Below are 27,937 nucleotides of genomic sequence, written 5' to 3'. Positions count from 1 at the left end.
ATACTGTGGCATAGTCATGGAATTGGCATGCTATCAACTTAGCATTATTCTGTCAGTTAGAAGCAAGTCACACATTCCACCTGTACTCCGCGGGAGAGGATACACAAAGCCATGACTCCTCAGAGGTCACCTTGGAGTGGTTCAGCCACTGCCTATATACATTTTAGATAGATCACTTCAGCAATGATGTGGAGCATACATTACAGGCAGAAAAAGAAAGCCAGTTAGGAGACTTTTGTTTAGTATAGGAAAGAAAGGATGAGAGCCTAAATTAAGACAGATGTCAGAAGTTGGAAGTTGAGAGGGATTACTGGGTTCAAGAGATATTTTGGAAGAGGTAAGGACTTTATGATAACAAATTGATTTGGGAAAGGTGGAAGGGTGAACACTGTGTTTAGAATGTTTTGTAGATTTGTAGCTTGGCAATAGGTGGAAAGAAGTCTCACTCACTGTTCAAGGGAATATAGAGTCAGCAAGCAGATTTGGAGAGTAATGAATTCCTTTTTGAATGGCACACATACACTTTCCTATGACCTGGTTATGTATCAGAGACTGAGTTTATCACCAAAATACATTATCTTAACAGAATCTCATAGTGATCCTATGAGTTAGAATCAGTATCCTCATTTTGCAGTTGTGTAAACTGAAGCTTTGAGAGGTTAAATGGCTTTCTTAGGGTGTGAAGCTATTAGGAGCAGTAATTAAATTCAAAAACATGCTTGCTCCACATTGAGTTAAACATTTGGGGGACCATCCAGATGAATAAGTCAGAGAGTGTTGTTGTAGATACACTTCAGCAGAGAGGGCTGTGCTAGAGATATAAATACGGAAGTCAATAGTGATGTAGGTGTTAGCTGAATCCATGACAATCCTTGAGGCCACCCTAGGAGATGGTGCAGATAAAAATTTAACTCTGGGGTGCTCATTGAAGGGTACGAAAATAAAGAAATGGAGAAGGAGCAATTATGAAAGTAACAGAAGAGGAGGAAGTAACATCATGGTCTCCTGGATCAAAGACAGCAACAGGTGGGAAAGAAGCAGTGGTCAAGAGCATCAGATGTGGCACAGCTGTGTCTGAGTGACCTTGTAATATGCTCCTTTCCTCATTACCCTGTCTCCTTTTGTACCAGCAAGATTTGAGAGGGGGATTGCCATTCCAGTGAAAAGAATGAGATGTGAACAGGAGGAAGTAGGAGGAGGTCAACAAGGGCAAGTAAATGCTAGGTTGAGAGATGACCAAATAAAGAAGGGAAAGCTCTTCTCTGTACCCAAGCACCCAGAAACATAGGTAGATGCTCCAGGCCATGGAGCATCCAATATGCACTTTAAACTCTGACAACGAATACCCAACAGCCTATCTTATGATAAAAATGGTGCAGGAAAACAAGTTAATTAGTGACCGTAAAATTTATTAATCACAGATGAGTGATTCTTTCCCCGGATGTTGGAAGGTTAAATAGAAAGAGTTAGCCCCAATTTTGAATCTTTGCAAATTTAGTTGTTGCATACTGTGTGGGATTAGTTACACCCTACAGAGAATGTACACCTGCATTATTCAAAGTAAGTTTATTTATTTTAAATTAAATTGAAATAATTATTCATGATATAATGCAATAATGATACTAAAATATGATCTATATGTTTTAGTAGTTTACAACACCCTAAAACATTAATTTTAGTGATTTCTGAGGCCCTATTTGAGTGCTCTTTAGTTGTATCACTAGGAAACTGTAATAATGCATATGTGGATGGATTATCACATAGTCTCATGCTAAATTAATTTTTTTCTAATCCTCACAGAGAAAATTAGCTTCTAGAACCAGAACAAACAAGCATATTATGTTGTAAACTATTATAAAATTTATAAATTTCATTATTTCTTATAGAATTGCTGATTTAATAAAATTGTTGGCATTAAGATTTCTCGTTCAACTTTTCTCCAGAAGACTACTTTTTAATTAACTTATCTAAATAAAAAACTCTTGAGTTTTTACACAGCAGTAATGGATATAAGTACGTGTGTGCTTACCTGTGATATTCTAGATCTACATATGGCAACGTGAAATGGCAAATTAAAATTTCCAGAGATCTTCATCATAATGGCCAATTCTAATTTTGGTTGGGATTTTTCCAAAACCTTGTTAAATATAGACCAGCTTGTTAGAATAAGTATAATAAGTTATCCTTGGATGAATTCTAGACTAAGAATTAGAGAACATAACTTTGACTTCAGAGGACATAGGTTTAAATCCTGCCCTCTATTACTTGTCAGTATTATGACCTTTGCAAATTATGTAACACCTCTAAGCTTTACTTTCTTAGTTATACCTACTTTATGAACTTATTTCAAAGATTGAATGAGATGTTATGTGTAAAACCCTGAATGTACTCCCTAGATGTTAGTAAGTATTCAGCAGGTACATGTATACTTGTATCTACATAATATATATTTATTAAAAATCAATCATATATATCTAAAAATATAAATACATATAAGTATGTATGTACATACATAAATATTCTGAATTCCTATCATGAATCCTGATACTACTATTCTACTCACTAGGCATAGCAGTGAACAAAATACACAAATGCCTCTTGTTTTATAGAGTAAATATCCTTGTGGGAGGAAACAGGAAATCAGTAATGTCTGTATAATTATTTTCAGTATTACTTAAATTTGTGTACCCTATATTAGAAAAAGAGGAGAGAGAAACTGCAGATGTTGGGTGAATCGGCTGGCAGTGTAGGAGGCATTTATTTCTTTTGTCTGGAAATAATAGATAAAAATAAAACATTGATATATAAGAATAGTAAATAATGTTATGTAACAAAGAGTGGGAATAAAGAAGGAAAATTTCAGACCACAGAGAGTAAAATTGGTTATATTCTCCATAGACTTTACAAGGAAGGTTCACATAGGCTCTCTCCTTTGATCGTGCACAGCCTTGTCAGGGGTGTAAGGTCTGTCCACATTTTACAGAGAGAGTTTATCCCAATTGGAAGTGTAAAACCAGAATGGATACAGTGAATATAGAGGACACTATTGTAGGTTAGAGGATGTAGGTGTATTTTCTTTTTCAGGAGTGGTGTAGGAACCGCCATTAACTAGGCTGTTAAGAACAATGTTTACCTCCTGGTGAGATCTAACTGCGAAAAGAACTATCAGAGAGCATAGTGGCTCAGAGAGACTCAGTGGTCAGCCTGTAAGGGAACAGCGCTAATTGGTTGTATCCCTTCCAGTGTAAATGCTATTAGGTGATCTCAGTAGCAGTGTCCTGAATTAGAGTAGCTTCAGTAGGTCTGCTTTTGAATATTTACATTCTACTTTATCATTTTAGTAATAACTGGAACATAACTTCAGTCTATAGCTTTACTTAACTATAGCTTTTAAATTATTTTTCAATTGCTCAATTTTCACATGCTTATTTTTTAATCAAGTTGATGAATAAAAAAGGAAAAAAGAAAGAACAAGCCATCCTCATTTATATTTCCTATTTGAAACCAAATATATTTTGGCCTTCAGAAGTATTTGAATAGAAAAAGGTGAGGAGGTTTCTGGGTGGCTCAGTCAGTTAAGCATCCGATTCTTGGTTTTGGCTCAGGTCGTGATCTCACAGTTAGTGAGTTTGAGCCCCACATCAGGCTCTGTGCTGCCAGTGCAGCATCCCTGCTTGGGATTCTCTCTCTCCTCTCTCTCTCACCTATTCATTCTTTCTCTCTTCTCTCTCTCTCTCCCCCCCAAAATAAAATAAACTTTAAGAAAAAAAGGTGATTGTGTATATATATATATTAGGTAAAATGGCTTGCAGAACCTTGGACCACACCCCATAAAGTACATAGTACTATTTCTGCATTGAGACATAGAAATCTTGAAACCAAATGCAATAAATAAAAAAAACATAAATAGCCAGAAGTAAAAGTGCAGGTCAGGTTTTGTGATCAAATTAGTTCAAATCAGTACAGATTTTACCACCAAAGGAATTTAAAACAAAACAAAACAAAACAAAAAAACTTTTTGAAAATTAGACTTGCAGAAAAAAGATAGCGGGCCTACCTTTGTAGCAACGTGGATGGAACTCGAGAGTGTGATGCTAAGTGAAATAAGCCATACAGAGAAAGACAGATACCATATGTTTTCCCTCTTATGTGGATACTGAGAAACTTAACAGAAACCCATGGGGGAGGGGAAGAAAAAAAAAAAGAGTTTAGAGTGGGAGAGAGCCAAAGCATAAGAGACTCTTAAAAACTGAGAACAAACTGAGGGTTGATGGGGGGTGGGAGGGAGGGGCGGGTGGGTGATGGGTATTGAGGAGGGCACCTTTTGGGATGAGCACTGGGTGTTGTATGGAAACCAATTTGACAATAAATTTCATATATTGAAAAAAAAAGAGGGATAGAACTGAAAAAAAAAAAGATAACGGGCCTACATTAAAAATGGCTCTGATATAAAATATCTACTGATATAGAAGTATTATACTATAAATGCTGATTATATTTTCACTCTGTAAGATATCACAAATGGCTCTGATATAAAATATCTACTGATATAGAAGTATTATACTATAAATGCTGATTATATTTTCACTCTGTAAGATATCACAAATGGCTCTGCTTGGCTCTTTTGGGGGGAAGGGGAGATTTTATTTTACTGGCACTTGAGATTCTAAGAAATCCTGCTTGCTTTTTTAGTAAAGATTTATTGGTTCACAAATCTGAAAAACAATGGTAGAATGGCTTTAGATGTGGTTTCACTAGGGCTCTAGCTTCTTTCTTTGGAGTTTTGGGCTCTGTTCTCCTTAGCAGGGAGCAGGAATCAGCTTTGTCCTTATGTCAACCATTGTCCTACTTACAAATGGCTGCAGAAGTTTGCAAAGATATTTGCAACTCAATCAGCTCTGATAGAAAGAAGGTCATATCTGGTTCTCTTTGTTCTTCCTGTAAACCCGAGTTCCCATTTTGTATTATTTCCCTTTTGACTAAAACACATTCTTCAGCATCTCTTCACAAGTGCAGGAGATCTGCAGGCAACAGCTTTTCCCAGATTTTATTTATCGAAAGAATGATCGAGTTCATCTTCATTTTTAAAGAATATTTTCACTGGATATAGAATTCTGCGTTAACTTTTTTTTTTTTCAACATTAAAAAAAGTCATCCCATTATCTTCTGGCCTCCATTATTTCTAATAAAATGTCATCAATAACGATATCCCTTGTTCTCATGACATGATGTCTTTCTTCTGTTTTTCTTTTTTTTTTTTTCCTCCAAGTTTTTTTTCTATAGCTTTTGGTGTCAACAGTTTAAATATAATGTGCCTAGGGGTGGCTCTATTCAACTTGGGCTGTATTCAGCTTGAGTCTCACTGCATTTCTAGATGTACAACATAATATTTTTCATCAAATTTGGAAAGATTTCAGCCATTATTTCTTCACATATTTTTTCTTCCCAATCTCTCCCTACTGTCTGTTCAGAGCTCTAATTGTACGTATATTAGAAGGTTTAATAATGTCACATATGCCCAGAAGACTGTTCACTTTATTCACTCATTTTTTTCTGTGTTCTTGCAAGTGAATAATTTCTATTGATATGGCTTCAAGTCATTGACTCTTCCTTCCTTTTTTTTTTTTTAAGTTTATTTATTTTGAGAGAGACAGAGAGCGCAAGTGGGGGAGGGGCAGAGAGGGGGACACAGTATCTGAAGCAGGCTCTGTTTTGACAGCACAGAGCCTCATGTGGATCTCAAACTCAAGAACCATGAGATCATGACCTGAGCTAAAGTTAGATGCTTAACCCACTGAGCCACCCAGGTGCCCCTCTTTATTCTTTCAACTCCAGTCTGCTACTAAGTCTATGGAGTTAGACTATAAATTTAGCAAATGACACCTGGATTTGCTAAGTTTGCTAAGTTTAACACCTGGATAATTTTAATTTCTTTTTCGTCTTGCCTGTTGACCACACATTTCTCCCCTAAACACACACACACTCTCTCTCTCTCTCTCTCTCTTTCTCTCTCTATCTCCATGTATAATGATTCTCATTGTTGTTGAATACTGGACATTACAGGTAATATTTTGGCCTTAGGTTCTGTCTTAAGGGGAAAAGTATTAATTCTTGTTCTGGCAGACAGTCAGCTAGAATGGGTTTAGACTTGTTTTACTCTTTGTTAACTATCTTGTGCTCAAGGTAAGTCACTCTAATTTAGCAGGGCTCAAATTCCAAACCATCTCCCTTATATGTCTTATCAGGTCTTGGTTACAAGTTTTGTTCGGAGAGCCCTAAACTTAGGTCTTACTCTAAAATGTGGCACTTACTCTTATAGGCTCAGGCTTTTCATGTTAGTTGGATGCCAGCAGTTTTAAGAAGGTGTTAGTGAGATAGATCTGTGTACTCTGGTAGGGCCAGAGCTCCCTCTTCACCTAGGATTGCTCCTCCCAGAATTCCTGAAACTATAGTTTATCTGTTCTGTTGTCTGCATAGCAGCTGCAAACTGTTAAGCCCTGGGAGGTCCTATCCTGCAAACATATATCCCAGGTATCAGCAAAAAAAATCATAGGGAATTTCCACATGGACTTCTGGAACCCCATTTCTGCACAGCTTTGTCTGTCTGATACCACGTGCCACAGAATTACTTTGCTTCTGTTGCCCCAATTTCTTACATCCTGCCTCCTCCTCTCAGTGGGACCACCATGCACTACTACCTGGACAGCAGCTCTTTGAATCTCTGTTGGGAAATTTTTCCTAGGCAGAAAGTGAGGTGACGATTATTATCTTGTGAAGATTATCTTGTGAGTTTTTCTTCTTTTAGTCATGTGCTATCTACTATCCATTACTTAGAAAGAATTACCTCATTTAGTTTGTCAGTTTCATAGTTGTTTACTGCAGAAAGGCTATTCTAGTATCGGTTACTTCATCATGGACAGCTGCCATATTGCCCTCCAGAAAGATGTTTTGGAATGTATTTCTACCAAGTGTTTGAAACAACTATTTTCTTATATCTATGCCAACCCTAGGTTTTATCATTATTTTAAGATTTGCAGATTAAGTGGGTATTTTTGTAATTTCATATATACAAACTTTAAAAAATATATGTACTTTTTCATATATATACTTTATATACAAATCACATATATCTTCATAAGTATATAATATAATTTTCAAAATGTCTGAAACTTTTTATTATAATTTGCTTGGAGACTCTCCCAAAGTATTTTAGTAGATTCCAATTCAGTAATTAATTTTATTTATTAGTAGAAAATATGTTTTTAAGCTAAACTGAAGCAGAAAGAAAATTAAAAATTAACATATGTATAAAAAACTAATTTAGTAGTCTCTTTTTTTGACAAATACAACTGCCAAGAAACAAAATAGCGTACAAAGAATTGTATTGTTTATATTCTGTGATTTGCAAATGTTTGAGCAGATATGTACGTCTTCTGTAAAGTTTGTTCAAAATTAACACTTCTAAAAATTATAAGTCTGTGATCTGACATAGGAAACAACACCCAAATTTTCTAGGAGACTCCCTAGGTGATTTTGAGTGAGATAGTTTGAACACCACATTTTGAGAAACTATTTGTTCAACAGAATATGGTCTCTAAACCTGAATGGTAGTTTCTTAGGAGTGAGATGACATTAATGGTGTCAGCAAATATACTTGAAAGTCACTGAATTCTGTATTTTCTTTACACTGCAGAAAAATATTTTAACAGTTCTGAAAAGTTCTTCAGCAAACAGCAAAGAAACCTCTTTAACTTAGGTTAACCCAGTACTATCCAAATTTACTTTACCCTACAAACTTTTTACACTATTGCACTTTAGGAGATGCTGAATAGATAGCATTTGTTGATACTGCCTTTCCAAGGGCCTCCCCTCAAATAGAGACATTAAGATCCCTTTGATGACCCAGTGGGATTCTAACTGCCCTAAGGACTGTTGCTGAAGGTTGTCAATATCACAGCACTTAAATTACTTTTTCACATTGGGTGTGAAAAGCTCTGCTAAGTGTGAGAAATTGTGCTAAATGACCTAGTTCAGAAGTTTCTTTTCTTTTTCCCTTTTTCTTTTCTTTTCTTTTCTTTTCTTTTCTTTTCTTTTGGTAAGAGGAGAACATTCATGAATAGAATTGCCACTTTTTAAAAGTATATTTGATAAAACCATTAAAAGAATGTAGCAGTTTGATAACCTCTAACAGAAAAATTCTATTATGAATATATATTCTAACTAACATGAAAGAAATCAACCAACTGGTAAGATCTAATTATGGAAACTTACAAGGTAGGATGTCGAGTCATTTGTCCCTCATTTATATATAAAGCTTTCATTTGTCACACACAGTTATTGCAGGTTTGGGGGAGCTTCAGTTGTTTCTTTACTTTAATAAACAAATGCTTCAAAAATTATGATAAAGGAAGAATTGCCATTTAACAAATATACTGATTTTATCTTTTATAATACTAATTTTAATAGTAAATACTATCACTGATTTACTTTCAATAATTGGCTCTGAAATCATATGTAAGGCTGCTTGGGTCGACATCTAGAGGCACCACGGTGAATATAGAGGAAAAAGAAGAAAGTCTTGAGTATATGCCTTCGGAATTTGTGTGTTTCTTAACTAAATTGAATAAGGCCACTCCTTAGCAGGTACATTAATTACCAAAACCTAGAATCAGATTGGCTACATAATTTGCAGAGCCTGGTGTAAATTGAAGAATCAGAGTCACTTGTTTAAAATTATTAAGAAGTTCAAGGAGGTGACAGCAAAGCATTAAACCAAGTACAGGTCTCTGACTGCAAGACTTTGAGGGACTGAACAGGTCTTACAGCCAGGAAGCCAGCCCTGACTAGATTATTTTGACAGATTAGCAATTGGGGGAAGGGGTCTGACTAGATCTGATTAAGGAGGCAGTGTTCTCCCAGATCCCCAGGTGACCAGTGGCAAGCAGACAGTTTGGCACGGCCATTTCCAGTGAAACACCCTCAGGATTATATTTTAAATGAGAGTCTGCTGATAGATAGACAAAGAACTATTCAAATGACCTGCTGGGTGATGAGCTATGTTTGATCACTTGTTTGAGACAGCCAACGTTTACTATGCTATAAATGCAAGCTGTTCTTTTGTCTGCAGATAGTGGAAAGGTTTAGGAATAATATTGCTATGATTCCTTGTATTAGAAAGAAAAAAAAATCCTAAATGGTATAAAATGTATATATAGCAGGAAAGAAGCTTGTCTGGGGAATTTTCTTTAAGGATTCAGTGAAACAAAAGAAAATTAAAATTACTAATGTGGATTGGTGAGTCCACTATGTTATCTTTGTATATAGGTTTATATCATGCAAATCACTTATAAAACTTGTCCTGCTTGATTCACATCACTATGCTTCAATATATTCAAGGTATGACTATTATCTGTATCTCACAGATGAGAAAATTGGGGCTTAGAAAAAAATGTTGACTCCAATAATGTCAAAAATTTAGTAAGTGATTGAACTATAAATAAAAAATAACTTGTACTTATTGAGGGCATACTATGTAGCAGACATCATGCTAAGCAATTTCCATGTATTATTCATTTAGTTTTTATTAGTCAGAACTCTTTTAACTGAAAGTGACCTTATATCTTTCTTAATCTAGTTTAAAACATTAATGTGTTGTATGTGTGTTTGTGTCTGTGTGCGTGTGTATGTTCAACCGAGAAGTGCAGAAGGCAACCTCAGACATAACTGAATTTGTGCTTAAATGATGTTTTCAGGAATTTATCTCACCCTCTTTCAATTCTACTTTCCTCTGTATTGTTCATTCTCACATGGAGTCCCTGCATGTGGTCAGAAGGATGGCCCTGCTCCTCCAGATTTACAAGTCTTTAATAGCCCTGATCTCACAAAGAAGGAGGCTCACAAATCTCTAATTCCCAGGGAAGGCTGGGCCCTGACTTGTTTCTATGCCTACTCCTTCATGAATCACCAGGGTAAAGGAATACTCTTATCGGACAGGCCTAAGTCATGGCATCTCCCTGGAGCTGGACGAGAGATACACACACCATTCCTTAACTGTTTAGATTGAGAATGAGAGACGTGTTTTCAAAAGATGTTTCAGGGTGTTATTATCAAAAGAAAGGGAAGTGATTGAGGGTAGGCCTTAGATATCCATTACAAAGGTATAATTATTATTTATATTTACACACAAGCAAACTAAGCCTTAAGGGAAAAAGTATACTCGGCTTCACTGTAGATGTATGATAGGTATGGAGCTTACCCCAAGGAAATAAAAGCAATACCTCAAATTCTATAAAACAGCAGAAAGGATTTATGTTTTGAGTATATTCAAGGAATGCCATTCTCACTACCCTCAGAAAGCAGACATTTGATAACTATATTATCATCTTCAAACTAAAAGGTACAGAGATGGCTTTATGTAGACATAAGTAATTAGAAGTTTTATGGATATTCTGGAATGTGTATCTTTCAATGACTAACATTTTAATGGGAACACACTTACTACTTAAAAAACCATAAATTCTAGACCATAAACTGTTGAGTGCTCTGCCTATTTATTTTTGCATCCATACTGGATATGGCGCCTGACACGCTGAAGGCACTCAGTAATTTTGTGTTAAAATCAGTGAGTGAAAATGGGTGGCGGATAACCCAAGTCAACTTAGTTATTGACCTCAAAAGTGTTTTCTATATGGGAAACTGAAGGATTTGTATGTCTTGAAAAAAAAGCTATAGACATCTACCATGACTGCATTTTGAGAGTAACTATCCCATTAACATGGGTCTACTTAGGGAGTAGCCGTTGGCAATTACCTGTGTATTGGCTCTTCTCTGGTGTCAAAACTGAATGAAAGGATACTTAAGCGTTGACAACTGATCGGTCTCTAAATACTAGTATATGTTGTGCCTTAGTCGAGATTAAATTGGACCAAATTAGACGTATGTCTTCAGAATCTGAACTAGAGACAGTGGGAATCATGCAGTTTGTAATGAAGGCAGAAATATAAAGATATCCAGAGTAGAACCTTGTAAATAGTGTAGAGTTAGGATATTTTCTTCCCTGGCCGCAAGTACTAGAGATCCTGACCAATCACCTAAGTTGTTGATCAACTACTAGAACTGTGTGTGTGTGTGTGTGTGTGTGTGTGTGTGTGTGCGTGCGCGCGTGTGTGCGTGTGTGCATCTAATGTTTATTTTGAGAGAGAGAGCATGAACAGGGGAGAGGCAGAGAGAGGGGGAGACACAATCCTAGGCAGGCTCAGTGCTGTCAGCACAGAGCCCCATGTGGGGCTCCACCACATGATCTGTGAGATCATGACCTTCAAAAATCAAGAGTCAGATGCTTAACTGACTGAGTCATCCAAGTGTCCCTACTGCTGTGTCTTTTAAATAGTCCAGTTTCTGTGAGGTGTGGCATTTGGTAAAATAACTACATAATCAGGTAAAATTCTGAGCACCACATTTTAAATAGGATAATGCCAATCGCACAGTGCCCAGAGAAAGACAAGCAGTAAGATTTGGATTTGAATTTGGATAAGTATACTAGAAGTGAGTGCTCATGCTTAGACCAGAAGAAGAAATTATAAAGATAAATGTGGAGGGATGTAAAAAAGAGATTGAATGCATTCTTGGTAGCCGTAGAATAAAGGCTAATCAATAAAAGAAACAGAGCAATAGATTTAACTGAAGAAGAAAATTTTCAACCTTTTGCTGACTTGTGAAAGATGATCTTGGACAATAAAATTCTATTGATAAGATTTTATAGATTAGATTTCATTAGATAGAGATTCTTCAATGTAAGGAATGCATTGTCCAATTTTATGGACAATTTTCTTTTTTTAGAAGGCTAAACTAATTATTAGAGGTGGACTTAGCATAAAATTTAGAGTTCCTCTTTGTAATTGTTTGGGGGAAGACACAAACAACTCTTTTTGTATTTTTATATTACTTTAAAAGAAGGCTTCCCAAATTACATAACTTTAAGGTCTCATGAAACCTAAATTAATAATGATGATTAATAACACCACAAAGGTTTAAAGCTATTCTATTCATATTTGAATCCACACATTTGAATGACTATTCTAATTTATGAATATAAAACTTTAATATACGGAATTCTAGTGAGAACCGATATATTCATTTGTGATGTACTGATGAAAGTTGAACCAGTGTAATGAAGAACGCTGCAGAAATACTAGCTCATAAGTACCAGTACACGCCTAAAGGTGGAAAAGTAAAGGAAATAAAATGGATATTTATTTTCTTCAATGTCAGAATTAAATAATATATTTTTATCATAGAGCCAGACACATAGTGGGCATCCAATAAATATGTGTTTCTCTCTGGGGATCTTGCATTTCTATGATTTTGTTTGAACTTGATTTTCAAATACAAATGTTACCAATTTTTGAATTTGCTTATTTTTTTGCCAGAATTTCAGACAAGTTGACAGTCAGTTTTATCTGTTAGAAAAATATATTTTTATCTTAATGGCCTTAAAATAAAAGGGAATCTACTCATCATTACCAGCACAACAAAAAAATAACTAAAATAGAAAGACAAGCAATAAATAAAAGTGATGCTCTAGCTTTTATTGCAAAGGAGTCAAAAGCATGTATTGCTTTATCTTTTTATTAAACCATTTTTATAGCCGCTCTTTGGGTAATATTTTATAAATGGCATGAATAAAGTGTGTGCGTATTTGTTGTGGATTCTTTCAAAAGTAATGATGATTTGTGTGAAATATGGCTCACATAGTAAGTTAAAACGTTACGTTAAAAACAGGAGCCAGTTGTCTCATTTGAGAATACTTAATTGTTTTCAGAGCTGATAGTTTTATCTTTGGGAATCCCTGTAATCAAGATTCTTTTTCATGAAGTTTTATTTGAGAGTATGGTTACACAGTTTCTGCTCTGTCTCTGCTCAAGAAAGAGGTCATTGCTGTCATGAAGAATGGCTACAAGCTGCAGCAAGGAACCATAAACCTCTGCTGTGACCTCTTTAAAAAGAAAAGAAAAGAAAAGAAAAGAAAAGAAAATATAATGCCTATGATAACATGATCTAAAACAAAGATGGTTTTACACTCTCATTCTTCATACATGCACATACACGTGCTCACACACAATACTACACAAATCCTGACCTAGCTGTTACAATTTCAAAGTTTTTATTTTAGGGTTTTTGGTACATCCTATTCCCTTAGAAGTTTCCAAGGCTCTTGGTGATGAATTGTTAATAGAAATTGGGGAACACCTGCAACCATACTCATCCATTTTAATTGTGACCTGTCTCTGCACAGCATCGCCCAATGTTTTTCACTTCAAATTTATACACACATTTACCGATCTTCCAAGAAAAATAGTACCAATTGCTATCAAATTTAGAGTTTGGAACTTCTAAAATCAGGTGCTCATACTTTGTATCCTCACAGGGCACAGGGATTGGTCTGGCAAAATCTCTAGGTCTTGTTCTTCTGTACAAACATTTTTATTATAATTAATAGGTTTTAATTTTTTTGTTGGTAACATTTTATTTAAAATTTTTTAATCTTTATTTACTTCTGAGACAGAGCATGAGTGGGGGAGGGGCAGAGAGAGAGAGGGAGACACAGAATCAGAAGCAGGCTCCAGGCTCTGAGCTATCAGCACAGAGCCCAACGCAGGGCTCGAACTCACAAACCATGAGATCATGGCCTGAGCCAAAGCCAGTCACTCAACCCACTGAGCCACCCAGGCGCCCCTTAGTTGGTAACATTTTAAAGTAGAGTTTGTTTTTTACTAAGAATTGTTTGAGGGGCACCTGGCTGGCTCAGTCAGTAGAGCATTTGACTCTTGATCTTGGGGTCATGAGTTTGAGCCCCACGTTGGGTGTAGAGATTACTTTTAAAAAAGTTAGAATTATTTTGAATCTTTCAATTTAGGCTGATAAGATAGAAACTATCAATGTGAAATGTGATCTTTTATGTCAGAGATACTCTTACTTGTGGAATACAGACCACTTTGAGATGTGAGATTTGGGAATTATGGGATTCATCACTAAATGATTAAAGTCCTGTACAACTCAATTTAATGAACTCTTATTGACATTTCTCAACAGAATTTTTAAATATTCCAGTATCTGTTGACCATAATATATCTTTACAAATTATACACCCACAGTTACATGTTCATACTTAAAACTAATGACTTGATGCTTATGATACAGCTCATTAATTATTGTAATATTGTAATATTTTGTATTGTATTGTAATATTGTAATATTTTGGTGAGGAAATACATTTTTACTATATCATTCATTCACAAATTTGCTTTAACCCCCCGTTGCCGAATCTCAACTAATTTCTTTTAAACCTAAAATGTATGTGATTGGTAGAGTGGCAAAATTATATGTCTATAAAATGCTTATGTGACATATGAAACTATTTAACTAAGAATATTGGCATAAATAACATTTTCTGTATGTATTACATTTATTTGGGTGTCACTCAAATAAATTGAGTGGCAATTTATTGAGTGACAAATGAGATTGGGGCAATCTCATTGGAAATATGAGTAATTTTTTTTTTTTTGCTTCAGTTTATTTGGACCATCTAATTTCATATTTTCCCCTGAATTTTAATATCCAAAAAATTCTCTCAAATGTGTGTGTATGTGTGTGAAAACAGTAGAATTATTCTGTAAATAGGTGTCCACGTCTGAGATGATAACACATTTATGTTTCTGCTTTGAAAATTATTTTGAATTGCGAGTTAAACATTTTATTGTGTCTGAAATCTCTCGTGGCCACAGATCAAATGTAAATTTCTAGTGCTAGTGCTTATAGTACAATTATAAAAATTCATTTGTGAATTCATCTTTTTTCTCAGCTAATCAAATCACTATGTATCAGTGTTAATGAAAACCTGGGAGTGTGACTTTATAACGTTGGTTTGGAGGTTTAACTAATATTCTTAAGGGCCAAACTTACAATTATGTATTAATATTTAAAGAATACACACTTGGTTCAGAAACAGAACTTTTGACTTTATGAGACATTCAGACATTCTCTTCTCTCATAGTTCTGACTGCACCAAACGTGTACAAAATATAAGATGTTCTTATTAGTTCAGTCTGAATTATATATTACCTCAATTTAAACATACGAAGTTTGAAAAAAAATAAAATAAAATAAACATGAAATTTGGAATAAAATTAGAATGCAGCAAATGGTAATAGTTGAATATACTTGGTGTTTTCTTGATGACTAATTAATTACATAAATAATATTCTAAATTCTAAGCCAGTGGGTATGTGTTTAAATGTCTTTCTTTCCTACATCACATTATCGCATTGAGGTTTTGTTTTGTTTTGTTTTGTTTTGTTTCTTTTTTCTTTGATTCAGATCGAGGCACTGTGCAGAAGGTGGTGGTTCTTCCTGCTAATAGCTCTTCCAGGGGTGAGCTCATTCTGGAGGAGTTAGAAGTCTTCAAGGTTTGAACATCTCTTTTGTTAATCTCAGAACATGCGTGATGGATGGAATTATTTCATCTTAGGGCCACTTGGGAGGAAAAAATACTTGATAAAAGATCAAATAAATGTCATAAATTTTTGAGGGTAGGAAACGCTAGATAAAGTGAGAAATATAGAGCAAATATTTTACTGAAGTGTTTTTTTTATACATTTGAAGTTATCTTAACATTAAAAGATTAGTTTTTTTCAGCGATTATCACGACTCCAAGAATTTTGGTCATCATTATTTTTATAAATGGGCTTTTGTGGTCAAGGTCTAAAAGATTTGCCGTGAAAGGGCTTTTATCATTTGCTTCACAAGCCGCTGAAACTTAAATGCTTTACATTATTGATTGTTAGATAAACTTTCTCATAATTTTTTATCCAGGAATTTTAAGAAAAACTACTTTGCTTTCTCTTGTTTTATTGCTTTCAATTCAGATGTCACTCTGGTTACATAAAACAAATGTTGTCTCTTTACCACTCAAAACTCATGTTCTGCTGAACTTGAGATTTCATTATTGTTCTCTTTGTTCTTAAATGTGGGCTTAAAAAAAAAAAAGAAAGAAAGAAAAACAGTATACAACAACAATAAAAAGGCACACAGAAGGAAGTTCATTCCTGAAAGACATAACCTGCTCAGAAAAAGTTGCCTGTTCTTTATGTATCTGTGATCCCGGAGAGCAGATTTGTGGTGTTCTGCACACCCTTCCTTCCTTAAGATGAAAGTCATTGAAGTTCGAGTGGTTTATTTGATAAATACTTGGAAAAATGGATAAAACACAGCCAGAGGATCTGTTAGGACTACGAAGATACTTTGCCATGGAATCAATCCTATTGCAGACTACTATTTCCAAATTAATCAATTAAGGAAAAAAAAAAAAAGCCCATGGATATCAAAAGACCAGAGTCAGCCTTTATTTTTTTTTTAATTTTTTTTTCAACGTTTATTTATTTTTGGGACAGAGAGAGACAGAGCATGAACGGGGGAGGGGCAGAGAGAGAGGGAGACACAGAATCGGAAACAGGCTCCAGGCTCTGAGCCATCAGCCCAGAGCCTGACGCGGGGCTCGAACTCACCGACTGCGAGATCGTGACCTGGCTGAAGTCGGACGCTTAACCGACTGCGCCACCCAGGCGCCCCTATTTTTTTTTTTAAATATTTATTTATTTTTGAGACAGAGAGAGACAGAGCATGAATGGGGGAGGGTCAGAGAGAGGGAGACACAGAATCCGAAGCAGGCTCCAGGCTCTGAGCTGTCAGCACAGAGCCCGATGCGGGGCTCGAACTCACAGACCATGAGATCATGGCCTGAGCTGAGGTCGGACGCTCAACCGACTGAGCCACCCAGGTGCCCCCAGAGTCAGCCTTTAACAGTACAATTAGCACTGTAGGACTCCCATGAGCAGGCTATTGCTGGGTCAGTTAAGTTGCTTTGCTTAGTTGAGCAGACTTAGAATATATTAACTTATTAAGATATGGGAACATATATTACTGAATTTATAAGCATGTAAGTGATCAAGATGCATTTTTTGGGGTTATGCTAATAAATTTTAAATTTAAAGGAAAACATTTTTTTAAATAATCAAATGAAATATGAGGAATTCTGGCAATTTTTCCAGTATGTTATTAAATTTACAATTTTTAATGCTAGACTCACTTTGGCATAAGGTTCTTCATAATTAGCGCATTAATGTTGTGCTTACCAAATGTTAACTATGTACCTTCAAGTGCTTTTCCTATGCCTTGCTTTATAAAAGAATTGATCGTTTCACTAGATTAACCAAAATTGCATTATAGATAAAATATGTTTTCCTCATTCGATTCAGTAAGGACAACTTGGCTTGGCCAAAATAGCAAAGTACTTTATTCTGGAATTTTTCTGAAGATAGCAAAAATTATTATTATTGCAGAGCTTCGTTTTTAATTCTGAAATACCAGTTTTTAATAAGCAGAAAACTTTAACTGAGTTTGACACAAACCCAAACATATAAGTTACGGAAAGCTCTTAAAGAAATGTGAGTCATTCTGATCATGTGCTAACTACTTATGGTCTGTTATATAAGTTATGCTGGTGTTATCATCATGAAGAATAAACTCTCAGTGGAAAAATAGAGTCAGTCAAGACTAAAAAAAGTTGAGCTTTCTTATGGAACCCTATGCCAGTGATTGATATGGCTAAACAGAGACACAGTTACCAAATACAAGTTACTTACTGTCTTCAACATGGTATTTGTGTCATATTTTCTGATGTGAGGTAAAAATAACTGGGTGTGTATGATATACTGTGATTAGCACGTGAGGAAATAATGCATTTGAACTGAAACAAATTCCTTAGCTAAGTGTCACCCTGATATATTGCAGAAAACACAATGTAACTTTTAAAAACCAGACCCTTTGTTTATTTTATAGAGTGCAGAACCATAATTTCTTCTTTTAATCCTCTGTCCAGAATATTTCCTGAAAATACATCCAGCTTCCTCAAACTTAACTTATATAAATTGCAATATGTTTTGTATGTGTGTGTGTGTGTGTGTGTTTCTAAACAATGATCAAAACCTGTGGCAAATGAATGTTTAGATATATTACCATTTTCTCTTTTGAACATGTGTAAGAACACATACCTCTAGAAATGAAATAATTGTAGGTACAGTTAATTTTGAGTGCTTGCTCTCACTAGTGCTATTCAAATGAAACTTCACAGATATTTATCAGGTTATCGCAAGTCTAATTTTGAAAGGAAGTATATTTTGTTTAAGAATAAAGTTTATGAATAGAGTGACTTTCTAAAAGGATTACTATTTCAGAAAATTCTTAGGTACTTTCACTAATTCACATTTATCAAGAGGACATTTTCTAACAATATTTCTTTGTTTGCAACAGAAGAATTAATAAGCATGATTCGTTCTAATACATCCTTCCAAAGCAACCTCTGGCAGGTGCAAGGTAGTATCTTATGCAGATAGTGCTTCTGCTGTGGAGGAATAACATGGGGTACCATTCCACAGCATCTTACCCACCCCATTCAAGCCTAATTTTTATTCATTGGGTTCAATATTCCAAGATGTAATTTTTTCAGTTCTTTCAAATTTCTCAAATTTTTATTCCTTTTCTAATGACTGTGTTGATCATGTGTTATAATTGCTACTTTTTTTTTAGTTTAAGCATAGATATGTGTCACAACCCATCTTTATCACCAGCAAAAGAAATGTAGTTTATAGACAAGTGTTGCTAAACTTTGAAAGTATACATGCATATATAGAGAAATGATGATTTCTTGAATTTTAACAGAAAAGAGAACATTTTTAATGTAAATATTTTTAAAGAATTATTTTAACAGCTGACCCTCCTTTTTTTTTTTAATTTTCAGAATCATGCTCCTATAACAACGCTGAAAATTTCATCCAAAAAGGTAAAAACAACCCCGTTTTTATTTTATGCGCATGTTATAAACCTTTACTATGATGAAAAATATATTCTGTAAAATATTAATTTTAGTATTAGAAAAATAACTAATACTATTTACAGGATACCACAGAATCACCTTTAATTTTGGTACATCATTTACAAGCCATTAATGGAAGGCAAAATAGGTCTATTTTGTATAAAAGCCCATCAGAGGAGAACATATAAATATATACAGCAAGATATTCCAACATTTTGTATATCCTATATTCTCAAATATTACAGTGTGTGAAGCCAAACAAAATAAAAGTAATCTTTTTGTAGGAAGAACTCGGCATAATGTTTGGGCTACTATAACATCACAGACATTCTCAGGGGCTTGGAATGAGTAATCAATCCTCTTTTGAGTCACTGCTGCTATCACATGTTTGAAATGTGCAATGCATTCTTTTATGCTTATTTCTAAGGAAGTGCTATTTTTTTTTTAGAGTTTATACATATCATTAAAAAATCTGAATGTCTCAAATCTAAACCATATAAGGATTCAGGTTTAGAGGAAGAAATGTTTGACTGTGATTGTCGGGAATGTTTAATCTTCTAATTCGTGCCTGCACACGAAAATGCACAATGACCATGAAAAGGAAAAGCCCTATCCCAATCTGTACGTGTGTGACTCACGTACTTCTCCAGGCACAGGTGTTCTCTCTGAAGAAAGTTCTAAGGGGCAGAGTCATAGAGTCAAAAGTGGAATAGGCTTCAGAGTGGGACTGACGTGCATTTGAATACTAACTTGTCCATAAATTATGGACAGATCATTAAACTTCACTGACCCAAGTTTCTGCCTCTACAAGGTAATGCTTTTCTCACAAATGAGTTAATTTATATAAATTGCCTAAAGTAAAGCAGGTCTTGGTAACTGTTTAAAGAGTCTGAGATCTATTTTTCTTGGAATATGGAATAAAGATTTTAAGTGTTAGCAGAAATGATGACATAACGTTACTGTTCTTTACCTTATTTGGTCTGATACAGATGAAGAAGTATTCCACAGTCAGTCTTGTACTCTTTTCACTTGACTCAATTTTATGAAGAAAAATAAATAGGGTACAATGGAGCTAAAGATCTCATCTGTAAAAATGTTTGTGTGGTGCATAACAAACATTTTCCCAAGTAACAAGAAGCCATTCGTCATTTTCCCCAATGTCCTAGGGAGCTGATCCCAAGTCAGAATTGTCTTTGAAGTCAGCAGGGAAGCCCTTTGTTTACAGTAGCTTAATGAAAAGAGAACGTGTCAGAATAAAATTCAAAAAGGACACAGAGCCGTTTGTGTGGCAGAGTAGTTCAGTATACAATTACAGTAATACAAGTTACAATACAACTTGAAATTCAGCTGGTATACTCATAGTTCACAATACATTCCGTTAAATTGCAACATACAACACACATATGCACACAGGAGAGACTGAGTATTACATCTGTCTTCAACATCTTATATTACAGATAATTACAAATGTTTCTTTCAATCATTAGATTTAGGATATGGTAATTATTTGAGTCTTGGGGAACTCATTTGCACAACTGAATACTACATTAAATTTTCAGTGAGGAAGGAGTACAGGTCATCGATGGTATTTCACATACATTTAAATACCATGAATTTAGTACCTTCCCTAGTGCTCAGATTATATTATTTTCTATTTTACGCTTCCTTATTCCCTAGTTTATCCTTGCATTCCATATATCACAAAATAGTTGGATTAATACAAATGATAATTTCTAGAATAAAACTACCCATATTATTTCCTGAAATAAACCAGTTTCCTTAAAATATTTTGATGCAGCTGATGTACTCACTATATCTGTACTCAATAAATTCTTATGTGAAATGTTCTTAGAGAAATTATTATTGTCAAAATATGCTATTGTTTTCCTATAGTTTGATTGTCTCAAGTAGGGATCAATCATTTTTAGTCCAATTTCTAAAAAAATAATTGATCTGAATAAAATATTTTTTATTGAACAGCACACTGAGATTTTATTCAAATTATTAATTAGAATTAAAAAAGTGTAAGGTGATAGTTAACTGGCAGTTTATCCTACTATGTTATTTAACATTCGTTGAGAGATTAGGAGTCAGACACTATTCTAAGGATTTTATATGGAGTTAGCCCTTACATTTAGTTCTTTAAAAAAACTGTGTGGTATAGGTACTGTATTATCCAGTTTTATCAAAGAGGAAGCTGAGATTCAGAAAAGTTTCACAGTGTATTTGTGGTTGCACTGGGATTTGAATCCCAGAAGTGTGGCTCCAGAACCTAGTAGATCAGTGGTGCTCCTGTTAATTTAAATTTTAAATTTTAAGTTGTATATATGTGAAATATGTATAGATGTCTGTGTGTGTGTGTGTGTGTGTACATGTGCATATATGTACATATTTAAGTTCCAGCTTAGAGATTCTCTAGCTTGAATTATACGATATCACTTCTTTATAAAGTAAGTGTCCGTTAGAAACTTAATCTTTCAACTCCTGAGAACTAATTTATGCATAGATAAAAGAATTGGAGCAGCATCGTAAGAAGCTCTTGACATCGTACAAATGAAGGAGAGTGAAATCTTTATTTATGACTTAGGGTGCTGCAGATCACTGGGTCATACAGAAAAGTTAAGACATATCTAAATATAAATGCTGATATTCTTCTAAATAATTTAAAATTCCTCTAATGAGTAATATGTTATTTTCAAAGGCATGTGAAACATGTTTTTCTTCAATTTTATCTAATACTGTGTACTGTTTTCCTTAAACTTAAAAATACCCTTTATTTCAGACTTGACTTTTTCAAATTTACAAGGTGATGGGTTCCCATATTTGAAGAAAAAGAAAGCTGTCTGTGCACTCAAAAAAGAAAGCAAACGTCATAATTTAAATCTGTAATATATTAGCTCACATCTGAGAGAACAATAAATCCCAATGTCTAAAATGTATTACCGTTCTACATAGGGCTCTGAGCTTTTTTTTTTTTTTTTTAAACAGGAAAGTGGTAATGTTCTAAGCATATTAACATAGGAGAATTCTATTTATTTTGGCTTTCTACCCTCTGTACTTCACTTCTTATTTTTAGCCTATTTTAAAATGAATCTAAGTTGGTATAGACACATATTATAACGTGTTCCTGCTAAAAGTCCTCTTTAATGTCCACATCTGAAATAAATCATAATCTTTCCTCTAATAGCAACAGTTGTATGTGAGCTCCAATGAAGGGGTTTCCCAAGTGTCTCTGCATCGCTGCCACATCTATGGTACAGCCTGTGCTGACTGCTGCCTGGCCAGGGACCCTTACTGTGCCTGGGATGGCCATTCTTGCTCAAGATTCTACCCAACTGGGAAGCGGTGAGTCCCAAACATTCAGCTGAGAATCAAAAGCGATGTTCCCAGACAATTGAGTCATGCTCCACACGTATTCTTTTCAATGGTGTTAGAAATAGTAGCTATGTTCAGCATCACATGTAGTCAATGAATGAAATAAATGCCTATGCTTGATAACTTGAGATTTTCACAGATATGTGAGGATACAGTCCTTTGGCTTTTTGTGAGGTTTTTTGGTTTTTATTTTATTTTATTTTTAATATAATTTATTGTCGAGTTAGCTAACATACAGTGTATACAGTGTGCTGTTAGCTTCAGGGTAGCTTCCCATGATTCATCGCTTGCATATAACACCCAGTACTCATCCCAAGACATGCCCTCCTCAATACTCATCACCCATTTTCTCCTCTTCCCCCACCCCCACCCATCAACCCTCAGTTTGTTCTCTGTATTTAAAAATCTCTCTGGAAAAATTTATTTCTCCTCTTAAAGCTCCTGTAGCTACACAATCCTGTGGACCATCAAAAAGTAAACAGCATGTAACATTTTTGCATTACCTGAGTTTTTATGTGCTTCAGTATATGATTAAACTCCACCTTCCTAGGGTTTCCTGTGGCACTTAATATTTCTATAATCAAACATTTTCTTAGTTTTGGCAACAGGAACATTGCTCCAACATGGTTACCCTGAATTGCTTTCAGAACCTTGATGCCCATGCTGTTTACCTCTTAGAGGGGTAAGTGCATGGATGCTGGTCAGATTGACAGAGTTAGGCAATGTGAGGCTAAGTGCCATTTATCCAAGCATTATCCAAAGCTCAGATAGGAAACTCTGAACCAACTTGCACTAAGTTGGAAGGGACCACCAGTAGTGACACTGATTATAGAACAAAGAATATGCATAATTTAGGGTCAGCCAAGGTCATAGCTATTTTCAGTCATCTCTTGATGTGGGTCATGATGGGTGGCAAGGCCAAAACCTAACAAAATTAGGGTCAGCAGGAGAGAGCAAATAGGACCAGCCTTAAGCACTAATGATTTTCAAGTAAAATCATTGGGGTGAAGGTGTTTTATAGCTTCTTTACTCTCTGTTATACATATAGGCCCTTAAAGACTTTGACAGATTAAAGGAACCCTAGCACTTCTGCCTGTCAAGATTGTACTGATACTTTTATCTATTAGTTCAACAAATTTGTATCATGGGACAGTTATTTGCCAGGCAATGTTCTAGAGCTAGGCATACAACGTGAAAAACAAGAACAATAAAAAGACGAAAATTCCTGCCTTGAGGGATAATAAATTCTAGAGGGGGAAGACAGAAAATAAATAAATAAGGAAGCCCTCTAGTGTATCAAATAATGATAAGGTCTATGATTTTTTTTAATTTTTAATTGTTTTTTTAGGTCTATGAATTTTAAAAGGGCAAAGAAGGGAGACAGAGGATGTGGGAAGCAGGGAGTTGCAATATTAAATGGATGGTCCCACTGAAGGTGTGATGTTTGAAGATGGACTTAAGTGAGGAGGAATGGCACAAAGGCATTATCTGGGAGAATAGCATTCCAGGGAGAGGAACCACATTTCCTTAAAGCTGGAGTGCACCGAGATTGTTCAAGAAACAGCACTGAAACTAATGGGGCTATGGTGGAATGAGAAAAAGGAAGGGTAGTAAGAAACGAGGCCAGAATGCACGATGACTTAGGACTTAGTAAGTTATTGAAGGCTTTTGTTTAGAGTGAAACAGAAAGCTACTGAGGGCTTTTGAGCACATGAATGATATAATTTTGACTTTTGGTTTGAAAAGATCATCTGGTTGGGTTTGGCTGGATTATAGCCCTGGGATAGGAAGTGGATGGGGAGAGAGGAGACAGAAGCTGCAAGGCAGTTAGGGCACCGTGAAGATCCAGGTAAGATAGAATGGTGGCTCGCACAGGGATGATAGAGGTGGAGGTGGCAAAGTGGTCTGATTCTGGATAGAGCTCACAGCATCTGCTGATGTATTATATGGAGGATGTTAGAGAAAGAGAGGACTGAAGAATGAACCAAGTCCTCAGAACTGAGCATATGCAGTTGTAGTTTCCTGAGAAAGAGAAGACTATGGAAGGAGCAGGTATGTGGAGAGAAAGATGATGTTAGCAGTGCCTATGAGATGTTCAATCTCATATAATATGAATTTGGAGTACACAGGCGTGGCCTGGGATGGAAAATTTGAAAGACTTTTGTATTTAAAGGCATGAAATGTGAAGAGAACGCCCTTTCTTTAAACCAATACTTTTTTTTTTTTAATTTTTTTTAACGTTTATTTATTTTTGAGACAGAGAGAGAGACAGAGCATGAACGGGGGAGGGTCAGAGAGAGGGAGACACAGAATCCAAAACAGGCTCCAGGCTCTGATCTGTCAGCACAGAGCCCGACACGGGGCTCGAACTCACGGACCACGAGATCATGACCTGAGCCGAAGTCGGCCGCTTAACCGACTGAGCCACCCAGGCGCCCCAAACCAATACTTTTTAGTATCTGTGTTCAAAGACCCATGTTCTTCTGTGTCATTTTAAGATTTAGGCAGGAAGTCTATGGTGTCTTTTGATTTCTACATAGAAGTTTAGAACCTCAGTACCCTGAGATCTTCTGCTGGCACTGGACTAGAGATTTAAACCTGAACACATAGTATGAGGAAAGCAAACTCCACATGTATTCTCAAATCAATTATATTTGTAGCCATTGCTGGTATTCTTTTTTACCAAATTTGTTTTGCACTCCCAATTACGATAGCAGTGATATTTAAAAATTATTACCATAATTGTTTGTAGGACAATACATTTTTCTTGACAAAGAGTTCTAAAAATTGGCATGTCTAACCCCTAGAATACAATTGTCTATCTATTAAACAGATTTAGTGCTAAAGGAAGCTGAAGCAACACACTTTCTTTATTATTATTATTATTATTTTATTTATTTTAAGAGATAGAGAGAGAACGAGTGGGAGAGGGGCAGAGGGAGATAGAGAGAATCCCAAGCAGACTCCATGCCATCAGCGCAGAGCCCAGTGCAGGACTCAAACTCACAAACCACAAGATCATGGCCTGAGCCGAAACCAAGAATTGGATGCTCAAACAACTGAGCCACCCAGGTGTCCCAGAAGCAACACACTTCCTAAGAATGAAAGTGATGTGAGGATTACAAAGTGATTCTTACCATAGTCCTTGAGGCATACCAGCCTCTCGGCTCTAATGTGAAGGAACTGGAGATTACACTCCTTCCCTGCATAATTTCCAGACCTTGGCTTTGGTGAACAAGCATTTTTATTTAACAAACAAAGAATAGTTCTCAAGTAAAATTCCATCCTATATATAGATTATCATTGCATATTTGTGATTTTTTCTCATATTCTCCCTCTAATTACAACCCCAGTTATCTTTTCTAAGATGTATGTTTAAAGGTAGATTTCACATTGTCATCCTAATACCACAAATCATGATCTTAATCATTTCCTTCTAATGAAGAAAGAGCTGAAACTACCTTCCAGTTTTTTAATGTTACAGTATCATGCCTGATATGAAACCATGTATCATAGGTTTGCTGTTAGAACTAATAAATGAATTCAGTAAAGTTGAAGGGTACAAAATCAACACTCAAAAACCTGTTGCATTTCTATACATTAATAATGAGCTACCCGAAAGAGAATAAGAAAACATTCCCATTTACAATTGCGTTAAAAGAATGAAATGCCTAGGAATAAATTTAACCAAGGAGGTGAAAGACCTGTACGCTGGAACTACAAGACATTGATGAAAGAAACTGAAGACACAAATAAATGGAAAGATAATTCATGTTCATGGATTGGTAGAATAAATATTATTAAAACCGCCATTCTACCCAAAGCAATCTGCAGATTCAGTATAATCCTATCAAAATTCCAATGGCATTTTCCACTGGATTAGAATGAATAATCCTAAAATTTGTATGCAATCTCAAAAGACCCAAATAGCCAAAGCAATATTGAGGAAGAAGAACAAAGCTGGACGCATCATGTTTCTTGACTTCAAACTAGATTACAAAGCTATAATAATCAAAATAATATGCTATTGTCATAAAAAAGAGACACATAGAATAGAGCAGAATAGAGAGCCCAGAAATAAATCCATACATATATGGTTAATTAATTTACAACAAAAAAGGGAAGAATATACAATGGGGAAAGACGGTCTCTTCAATAAATCGTGTTGGGAAAACTGAGCGGCTACATACAAAAGAATGAAACTAGAATACTATATTACACTATAGACAAAATTTAACTCAAAATCATTTAAAGACTTGAATATAAGACCTAAAACCACAAAACTCCTAGAAGAAAACATAGGCATTAAGCTCCTTGATATAAGTCTTCGGGATGAGTTTTTAGATATGACTCCAAAGCAAAGAGAACAAAAGAAAAAATAAACCAGTAGGACTGTATCAAAGTAAAAAACTTCTACACAGAAAGGACTTCATCACCAAAAGAAAAGGCAACCTACTGAATGGGAGAAAATATTCGCAAGCCATAGACCAGATAAGGGTTAATATCCAAATACATAAAGAATTCATCCAACTTCATAGCAAAAAAATGAAATAAAATAAAATAATTAAAAAAAACAATTTAATTAAAAAAGTGGACAGATCTGAGTAGGCATTTTTCCAAAGAAGACATACAGATTGCCAACATGTCATGAAAAGGTGCTCAGTGTCACTAATCATCCAGGAAATGCAAATGAAAACCACAAGGAGATATCAACTCACTCACTCCTGTTAGAATGGCTATTATCAAAAAGACAATAAATAACAAGTGTTGGAGAGGATGTGGAAGAAAGTTTTGTTGGGAATGTAAACTAGTGTAGCCACTATGGAAAATGGTGTGGAGGTTCCTCAAAAAATTAAATCTAGAACTACCATATGATCCAGCAATTCCACTTCTGGGTATTGATCTGAAGATAAAACTCCACTAATTCAAAAGATATGTGCACCCCATCACATGGAAACAACCAAAGTGTTCCTCAATGGATGAGTGAGTAAAGATGTGGTGCGCACCTGCACACACACACACACACATGTGCACACACACACACACACCCTACTGGAATACTATTCAGCCATGAAATATAATGAAATCTTGGCAATTTATGACATGGATGGACCTTCAGGGCATATGCTAAGTGAAATAAGTCAGACAGAGAAAGACAAATACTGTATGATCTCACTTGTATGTGGAATTTTAAAAACAACACACCAAGTTCATGGACATAGATAATAGATTGGTGGTTGCCAACGGTGGGGTAGGTGATGGGAGAAATGAACAAAGGGGTTCAAAAGGCAAAAACTTCCAATGATAAAATAATTAAGTTATGGGGATGTAATGTACAGCATGGTGATTATAGTTAATAATTCTGTATTGCCTATTTGAAAGTTGATAAGAGAGTATATCTTAAAAATTTGCATTGCAAAAAAATTTTGTGACTGTGTATGGTGACAGATGTTATCTAGATTTATTGTGGACATTGCGTGTACTCATAGCCAATCATTATATTGTACACCTGCAACTAATATATGTCAATTATTTCTCAATTTAAAAAAAGTAGAAGGAAAGGGGGAAAACATGTATTATGGGTTGAAAGAGGAAGTAGTAATCCTTTAAAGAGCTGAATCTCTAGCTGTGTCT

General features: G+C 35.3%; 1 protein-coding gene across 1 annotated transcript in view; it reads left to right on the top strand.

The window, feature by feature from the left end:
- SEMA3C (semaphorin 3C) overlaps nt 1-27,937 on the top strand; it is a 174,772-nt gene that overhangs the window by 134,349 nt on the left and 12,486 nt on the right. The window contains exons 13-15 of the mRNA XM_045494620.1: nt 15,376-15,464; nt 18,854-18,895; nt 22,116-22,273. Of these exons, the coding sequence (XP_045350576.1) occupies nt 15,376-15,464; nt 18,854-18,895; nt 22,116-22,273 (289 nt within the window). The remainder of the gene's footprint in view (nt 1-15,375; nt 15,465-18,853; nt 18,896-22,115; nt 22,274-27,937) is intronic.

The sequence above is a fragment of the Leopardus geoffroyi genome, chromosome A2, assembly GCF_018350155.1.
Source record: "Leopardus geoffroyi isolate Oge1 chromosome A2, O.geoffroyi_Oge1_pat1.0, whole genome shotgun sequence".
In the NCBI taxonomy this organism is placed as follows: domain Eukaryota; kingdom Metazoa; phylum Chordata; class Mammalia; order Carnivora; family Felidae; genus Leopardus; species Leopardus geoffroyi.
The sequence above is the reverse complement of the archived record's forward strand: the minus strand, read 5'-3'. Positions and strand labels throughout refer to the sequence as shown.